Source organism: Lipotes vexillifer, unplaced genomic scaffold (genome assembly GCF_000442215.2).
Source record: "Lipotes vexillifer unplaced genomic scaffold, Lipotes_vexillifer_v1.1 scaffold664, whole genome shotgun sequence".
NCBI classification, from domain to species: domain Eukaryota; kingdom Metazoa; phylum Chordata; class Mammalia; order Artiodactyla; family Lipotidae; genus Lipotes; species Lipotes vexillifer.
Genome location: NW_006782421.1, coordinates 776,735 through 785,768, shown reverse-complemented (window position 1 = coordinate 785,768; position 9,034 = coordinate 776,735). Strand labels below are relative to the sequence as shown.

At 52.7% G+C, this 9,034-nt stretch overlaps 1 protein-coding gene across 1 annotated transcript in view; it reads right to left on the bottom strand.

Annotated features, from left to right (window-relative positions):
- Positions 1–8,050: 8,050 nt before the first annotated feature.
- Positions 8,051–9,034, bottom strand: part of RGS9 (regulator of G protein signaling 9) — a 56,910-nt gene continuing 55,926 nt past the window's right edge. The window contains exon 17 of the mRNA XM_007455282.1: positions 8,051–8,225. Within this exon, the coding sequence (XP_007455344.1) occupies positions 8,051–8,225 (175 nt within the window). The remainder of the gene's footprint in view (positions 8,226–9,034) is intronic.

Here is a 9,034-nt window from a genome sequence, read left to right as displayed (position 1 = left end):
CCCCCCCGTCACCCCGAAGGCCTGCCCTGGCCACGTGCCACATCAAAGCCCAGCGTGGATGGAGCTGGGGGCTCTGCCGGTCCTGGCGGGGAGAGGGCTCCTGGGACAGCTGGACCGACACTGCCTCCAAGAGAGAAATGCCTCCAGGGAAGAAAAACCCTCTTTGAAACTGTCACAGCCACACAGACGTCCCGCTTAGAGGGAGCCACCTGCCCCCAGGGGCCTGGGCGCTGCCCTGGGGCCCAAGGAGGGCAGCTCCAGGCACTGAGCTGGAGTCTGCTGGCTTCTGAGGAGTGTGCTGGTCCCGACCTGAAGAGGGAAGGGCACATTCGAGAACAGCCCTGAGAGGAAAAGCAAGGCCAGGGGGCCACAGGGAGCTTTGCCGCCGGGGTTGGGGAGGGCGGTCTCCACTCTCTCCCACCAGCTCCCTGAAGCTCAAGCAACACTCGGGTCTGAAACAGCAGCTCGGAGACCCTGATGCTGTTCCACTGCTCAGATAGGCCGACAAACCAGAGCCGAGGCCCAGAGCCGAGGCCACTGGGTTATTATACTAATCATCATTGTGATTATTGTTAACATGCAGTGACAACTTAGCAAATGTGAGTTTCTGGGCTAAGCACTTTATGTGGACTATTGCATTTATCTCCCAGAGCCACTCGGTGAGGCAGTCAACTCTTATTATGCCCATTTTACAGATGAGAAAACTAAGGCTTCCAGAAGCCAAGCCCCAGGAACGCGGGGAACGGTGAGCAGATTTTGCAAAACCAGGCTCACTGGCTCCGTCGTTTGCGTGTGTGACGCCAGTCAGATGTCTCAGTGCGGGCTGCAGGTCAGAATCGCGCAGGGTGCCCGTTACAAATGCAGATCCCAGGCCCACCCCACACCCACTGGAGGAGAGCCTCACGGGGGGCAATCAGGGAAAGCAAAGTCTCACAAACTTTGCTTGTGAGAAGGAGATGCTTTGCAAGTAAGCAAGACCCAGTAAGTTCGGGGAGCTGTGCACTGCGCTTCCGACACCTGTCTCCTACAGGGCACAGTCTGCAAAGGAGAATAACGAGAGGGACGGCTGGGCCTTGATGAAGGGTTTGGGAGATGACTGTCAGGTGTACGGCCCTGCAGTTTATGAAACACATACGATGTGCCAGGTGCGCAAAGCATCTATTACCACCCCATTTTAGAGACCAGAATACTGAGGACCAGAGGGGTTTAGTACCGTCCCCATGCTCCCACCACGAACCAGTGACTGTGGAACACAGAACTCTAAGGTGGCAGCAAGATGCCTGCCCCTGCCCTTAAGGATGGGTGTGAGCTGTGGATGTCACGGGGCAGTCATCCCCAAGGTCAGGCTATGGCATACGGCATAGGTGACTCTAAAAAGGAATTATCCCGGCGACCCTGATCTCATCACCTGATCCCTTTAAATCTGAGTCTAGAAGCCAGAGAGACAGAAGTCAGAGAGTTTCGGAGCATGATTAGGAATTCAACGAGGGAGGAGTTCTCCATGGTTGGCTTCGAAGATGGAGGGTGGGGAGCGTGCAGCAAGGAGTTTGGGCGGCTTCTGGAAGCTGAGAGCAGCCCTCAGCCGACAGCTGGCAAAAAAAATGGGGCCCTCAGTCCCACGACAAGAGACGGAATCCTTCCAACAACGTGGAAGAGCCTCCAGACGAGAACTCACACAGCCTCGCGACACCTTGACTGTGTTACCCTGAACAGAGAGTCCTGCCCAGTCTCACCTGGCCACCTATGAGCTGGTAAATGGTGCTTGTCGGTGCTAATTTGTCCCTCGGGGATCGCTAACTAATACAGTGACCAAATGAGACTCTGACTCCAGGTCCGTGTAACCCCCAAAGCCTTTGCTTTTCCTACTGATCCACGCTGCCAGCCCATTGCCTGGGGGCTTTGTACGGGACTTGGGGTCCTGGGCCAAAACGCCAAACTAGGAACCAGGCTTTATTCAGAGAGATGGAGAGGCATCGAGTTAAGCGAGGACACACCCACCCCCAGTTCATTACCTTAAATCCCACTCACTCAGAATTTGCAGTCAACTCCTGCTATAATCCTCCCTTTACAGATAAAAAAACAGAGGCTCATGGAGATGATGCAGCTTGACCAAGATGATGCAGCTTAGGACAGCCAAGCCCCGCCACATCCCCCCGCCCAGTTCTGGCCCTTCCTCACCACCCCACTCCTCCCCCCAGCACCTGCTTTTTTCCAGGATGAATGACAGGACACGTTAGGAAGGTGGCTACTGTCCTGCTTCACTTACCTGGCCTGAGAAAGTCCCTTCTTCTGGGCAAACAGGCATCAGCCCAACTGGCCCTGGACACTGAGCAAGATGCCTTTTTCTACCCACTCCCACCATGACCCCGGCCCCTCCCATACCCACCACGGGTGTGAAGCAACAAAGCAGCGGCGTGCGAGGCATGTGGCAAGGAAATGACACAACAGAGACACAGTGAAGGAGTGCTTGGCTTTGTTTTGTGCTGCGGTTTTATTCTGCTGCAGAAGGAGCGTGACACGGAGCGCGTTCAGTGGCAGGAGAACACGAGCACAGGCTTTTAATGAAAGGCAAAGCAGATGATGCAGAGACGTGACTCACTTTCCGTACAGAAACTGGCTGAGAATTTGCAGGAGACCCTGTGGCCACTTCCTGGGAGCAGGTAGGTGGAGAGGGCCGCCTTCTGGGGGGCCGCATGCCATGCACCAGTCCCCCCTTCCCAACCCCTCTCACTCACCCTTTCCCTGCTGCCCCCAAAAGCAAATGAGCACAGTTGGCCCCGTGGGGGAAAATCCACGTAGGCGAACACCCCATTGCTCCTACCGGTCAGCTCATCTGCCACCGCCCAGCGCAAGACCTTCCCACCTTGCACAGACAAAACTGGGGACCCATGGACTGACCAGTCACTACACTGCTGCTGGTCAGCCCTCTCCTAGGAACTGCGGACATACGACATGACTTCAATTCCCCACTCTCTTCCCCTCAAATATATCCTAATGGTCCCTGGAGAGCTAGACTCTGAGAGAGAAGAGAAAGTAAGATGGTTTGGGTCAACAAGCCTTTACATACACCTCAGGAAATTCCCCAAATAATAAAGAATATAACGAAGCACTGTACTGGGCAACACTGACGAATGCAAGGGAGAACAAGCTTACTTTAAGACCATGAAGCTACTGGGGTTGGTGATGACAATACTGATGACAACAATGACGACAGTGATGGGATTGGTGGTGGTGGTGATGGTGGTGGTGGTGATGGCGATGATGGTGATGGTGATGATGGTGGTGGTGGTGATGGTGATGACGGTGGTGATGGTGATGATGATGGTGATGGTGATGGTGGTGGTGGTGATGGTGATGATGGTGGTGGTGGTGATGGTGATGACGGTGGTGGTGGTGATGGTGGTGGTGGTGATGGTGATGACGGTGGTGGTGGTGATGGTGATGACGGTGGCGGTGGTGATGGTGGTGGTGGTGATGGTGATGACGGTGGTGGTGGTGATGGTGGTGATGGTGATGGTGATGGTGGTGGTGGTGGTGATGGTGGTGATGGTGATGGCGATGATTATGGTGATGATGGTGGTGGTGATGGTGATGATGGTGGTGATGGTGGTGGTGGTGATGGTGATGACGGTGGTGATGGTGATGATGATGGTGATGGTGATGGTCGTGGTGGTAATGGTGGTGGTGGTGGTGGTGATGGTGATGACGGTGGCGGTGGTGATGGTGGTGGTGGTAATGGTGGTGGTGGTGGTGGTGATGGTGGTGGTGGTGATGGTGATGATGGTGGTGATGGTGGTGGTGGTGGTGGTGGTGGTGGTGGTGGTGATGGTGGTGGTGGTGATGGTGATGACGGTGGTGGTGGTGATGGTAATGGTGATGGTGGTGATGATGGTGATGATAGTGGTGATGGTGATGGTGGTGATGATGATGGTGATGGTGGTGATGATGATGATGATGGTGATGATGGTGAAGGTGATGGCGATGGTGATGATGCAGGTGGTGATGGTGATGGTAAGGATGATGGGGATGATGGTGGTGATGGTAATATTAATGATGGCTGTGATGACGATCACGGCAGCTAGCATTTACTGAGAGCACTTATATGCCAGGCATTTTCCTAAGCACTCCCTAGCTCTTGTATTTCCACTCAACCCTCACAACAAAAGCAGTCTTTTCTCTAAAAGCCAAGCCTGAAAATGAATCCTGGTACCTTATGGCATAACTTATATTCTAGCATCAGATATACACCACATGGGTAGAGAAACTCAAGCTGTTTACAATATGGCATTAGTGGAATTAAGATGGTGCCTAAGTACGTGGCAGAATAGAGAATATCATAGTAATTTAAATGTTATCAATATTATTGTCCAAATAAATACTATTTTTACACCATTTGAGATTCAATTGGACCCTGTGGGGCTACTGTTAGTGCATCAAAGCTGGCAGGAGCAGATACTGGTGGCTGGAGTCTAGAAGCAGACACACTTCCGAAACCTCAAAACTGGGTAGGGCTCCTTTCTACCAAACATGAGAATTTCCTGGTGGATCCCCCTCGACCCCCCAGGCCAGACAATTCTCCCCCATCTCTGTGCTCCGCTAGTGTGTTGCACACCACCCAGCCTATATCACCTCCATGTATCCTTGTCAGCCCCTTGAGGGCAGAGAACACCTCGTCCATTTTTGCATCTGTGCCATAGCACCCACCATGGGCTCTCACACAAAACAGGTGCTTAAAATACATTTGTGGATGGAGATTAAGAGGTACAAACTACTAGGTATAAAATAAATGATAGCAGGATGTAATGTACAGCACAGGGAATATAGCCAGCATTTTATAATAAGTTTCAATGGAGTATAATCTATAAAAATATTGAATCACTGTTGTACACCTGAAACTAATATAATATTGTAAACCCACTATACTTTAATAATAAAAAATATATAGAATACACTTGTGGAACGCATCCAGAAGTGAAGCCATGTGTCATCTCCCTTCCTTCAGAAGGGTAATGTGGAAGCACTCATCCGTCCAATAAGGAACGATAACCTACTTTGTTGACATGTCTGTGCCTCTCCTTTGATAGGGGATTCTTGTGTGTCTGACACTGAGAAGGTTTCCATCACTGCGTGTGCCACACCTACTATGCGTCTGACACAGAGCACTGGGTACTCTGCAGGAGGATGACAGGCACATGAAGCAGACACGTCTCATGAGTGAGGAGTGGGCTGGTGAATCGTTGAGTCAAAGGTGAACAAGACACACTCTGTGTCCTGAAGAATTCAAGGTGCATTTCAACTCTCCCACCACCCTACCACCGTTTGGCTAGGTGTGTAACCTCAGCTCATACAGGGGTAACTAGGATGGAGGGCAAATACCTCCAGTTCCGTGCTTCTCAAACTTTCCCACAGAAGTAGGCCAGCCAGCAGGAGAACTGGGCAACCATGCTCTCCCAGGAGTCTGAGGGCAAAAGCCTGAATCTGCCACAGCCAGGCATGAGATATCTTTGATGTCTCAGCTTTTATCTTAAAAAAATTCATGTACATCTTGCAGTCTAATTCGTAATATATTCATGATTATTTTAATGTGAAATTTAAAAAATTATCTAACCTCCCTCCCATTGCAAATCTTCAAGTAAAATTGATGGCCCAGGCTGGGTATGCTCCCGGAATTCACTGAGTCTGGTTTGAGAAATATGGATCTGGTCCCAACCCCTCATTTCAAAAATCATGAAGCAGAGAGGTGAAGTGACTTGCTCAAGACCACATGGCTAGCGACAGAATGAGGACAAGAGCCTAAGAGGCCTTCTCCAAACCCAGGGCTCTTTCCACCCACCCACCCATCCATCCATCCATCCATGTAATATGTTTATGCAGAATTCACTAGATATAAAGCATCAAATTCCAAATAGTGAGTGAGATACGGTCCCTTCCCTCATGTCACTCAGTTTACAGTGGTTCATCACCTGAAATTTCTGCTTGAGGCGCTCCCCCTGAGTTGGAGGACTCCAACATTCTTCAAAAGAGAGATGAACAAAGCATCTCTCTAGTTGCTCTTCCAGAGTGTAAACTAGTCTATGATGGGGAAGACGGGGAGAGTAATAGAATCCCTTTGCTAACATGAAACCAAGAGCCACAAACCTCTTACAGTGGCCTGGAAAGCCCTCGATGGCCTGCCCTGCCCACCTCTTGGACCTCATCTTGTACCACTGCCCCTTTGTCTACCAGGCTCTTTTCCTCTGGCCTTTCAGTCTGAGCCATTTCCCACCTCTGGGGCTTTGCTCATGCAGCTCCCTCTGCCTGGAAAGTTCTTCCTGCCTCACCTGCACTCCTTGTATGGCCAAATCTTTTTCATCCTCTGCTTATCCGCCGCCACCTCAGAGAGACCCCCTGAGTCCACACACGCCGCATCCTCCCTACTACAGCACCGTATGCATTAAAGCACATTCTATGGGTTTTATCATATCTTTGTTTGAGTTGCCGATTGCAAGGATGGCCTCAGTTCCTCAGCCCTCCACATCTCCCTGTCTTTTGCCAGGAGACTTTGAAATTTCTCTCACTGAAGAGGTAGAATCGATTTCCCTAGCCCTTGATTCTAGGCTGGATTTGTGACTTGCTTTGGTTATTAAGATGAGGCACCAGTTCCAGGCCTTCACCTCAAGAATCTTACGTGCTTCCACCGACTCCCCTGCAATTTTGCCATCCTCATAGGATCATGCCCAGGCCAGGCTGTTGAAGGATAAGAAACATGTGAGCAGAATCCTTCAACTCATCCCGGCCTAGGCTGCCACAGATCAACCCTCACCAGGCGTGGGAATGAGCCCCAACAAGATCAACAGAACCACAGAGATGACCCTATATATGCATAAGCCATGAACACTTATTCTTCTATACCACTCTAGTTGTGTGCTTGTTTGTTACACAGCAGCAGCTACCTGATACACTTGGCTTCCTTATGTTTTTTGTCAGTCCTGGACTATAAGCTCCACGAGGCAGGGAACATGTCTATTTTATTCACCAATGCCTGGCACATAAGAGGTGCTCAGTTAATTTGCTGAGTGACTCTTTTTGATGTAGAAGGTCGGTACCTGCTCATCCACTTGCTTTATCTCTTTTGCATTCTTACACAGGTGTACAGGAGCAAACCCAACTTCAAGAATTACCTTTAGGCCTCCAAGGTCAGAGGTGGAACTGTCCTGACCACCCCACCCCCCACCCCTGACCACAGGCTGGCCTAATCTAAAGCTATGGAGGAGGGAAGCACCAACATCTAGATAATATCCCAAAGAGTACTATCTTTGACCCTGACTCATTTTGAAAATGTCACAGACCTCCAACCGTCCCTCCTCCCATGAATGAAGACATCGGCACCTTCGTCCTTTAACCAAAAAGATGCTCCATTTTACCTGGACTTCTCTGGAGGCCTCTGGCCTAAGTCCTTCATTCCCACAAGCTACTAATTCCCCTGGCGTCATGTAAAAGGGGGATGGGGTGGCAAAAGCGAAGGAGAGAGCCCACCAACCCTCAAAACTTAGGACTAAGAACAAAAGCTCAAAAGAAGTGTCTCAGCAGAGCTTTCTCCAAGCAGGTGTGACAGAGGGGCCCCAGGAAAGGGCATCTACAGGGGAGCCCTGCAGCCAGCCCCTGGCTGCTTTAGAGTCAGAGTCTAAATTGGAGAGACGGGAGGAGGAGCTTCTGGACGCTACTGGAAACAAACATGCGGAACGACACCCTGGGGGCAGTTAACCACGCCCTTCTCGCCAATGGCGGCAGCTTTTCTCTCTGGTTCTCACCCCCAAGGACTCCGGAGGGTAAGACAGGCGATGTCACAGCAACGGAGTCAGGTGCAGCCCCCCTCCCCCGTGCCCACCCGGCCCCTTGGCGATCTGGGGTGGGGGGGGGGGGGGGGGGGGGGGGGGGGGGGGTAGGAGGAAGCCCAAGACAGGGGTCCGAGGAATCGGGGGTGAACCCGACTGGCCCACCGCCCCCTGAATGGGGCGCAGAGCCCTCTAGACTCTCCCCCACCCCCCGGAATAAATAAGTAACTGTGGATTTATTGGGGAGGCAGCTCTCTTCGGAGTTGGCTCCTGCGATCCAGTTTGCTCATGACCTGGGTGATGTCCACCGTGTTGGCCGCTTCCCGAGCCTTGGCTGCTTCTTCCAGCTGCCTGAGGACGACGGGACTTGGGCTGGAGCGCAGGGGCCGCCGCATGAACCGGAGGCTCGAGCTGAAAGGGAGGACAGAATGGTGGCTGGTGGAGGGCCACGCGCTCCCCGAAGCGACACTGGCACACCTGGCGGGAGGCGAGGCCGGACTCCGGATAGGCCTCTTATCCCCGCGGGGAACCTCACGGGGGGCCCTCAGAGGCACATCCAGCCGTGGCTCTTTTCTCCCCGCTGGGAGGATGGGACCAGAGTGAGGACCAGCTGCCATCAGATCCCAGGCTTAGACGCGGCCAGGAAGACTCAGATGGTGGCACGTACAGACCACCGTCCATGAGGTTTAGAAATCAACGAGGCATCTTATCTTCCTGGAGGCCCTTCCAGAAAGAAGCGGACAAGGAGGGTCTGGATACTGGAAACCCAGGGGCTCTGGCCCCCAGGGAGAATTGGAACGCTTGTTTTCAAAAGCCAAGGTTCTGGGGCTTCCCTGGTGGCGCAGTGCTTGAGAGTCCACCTGCCGACGCAGGGGACGCGGGTTCGTGCCCCGGTCCGGGAAGACCCCACGTGCCGCGGAGCGGCTGGGCCCGTGAGCCATGGCCGCTGAGCCTGCGCGTCCGGAGCCTGTGCTCCGCAACGGGAGAGGCCACAACAGTGAGAGGCCCGCGTACCGCAAAAAAAAAAAAAAAAAACAACACAAAAGCCAAGGAAGGAAAAACGGGGGCCATCAAAGAGCGAGCCTGCACGGGCAGAGCAAGGGGGAGGGTCCTGAAGAGGGCTGAGGAGCAGGCGTGCGCTGTGCGCCTGCACCAGACCCGGCGGACCCTTCCTCCAAAGCACTGTGCGCATGCGCGAGCCGTCAACCCCCCCCCACCCC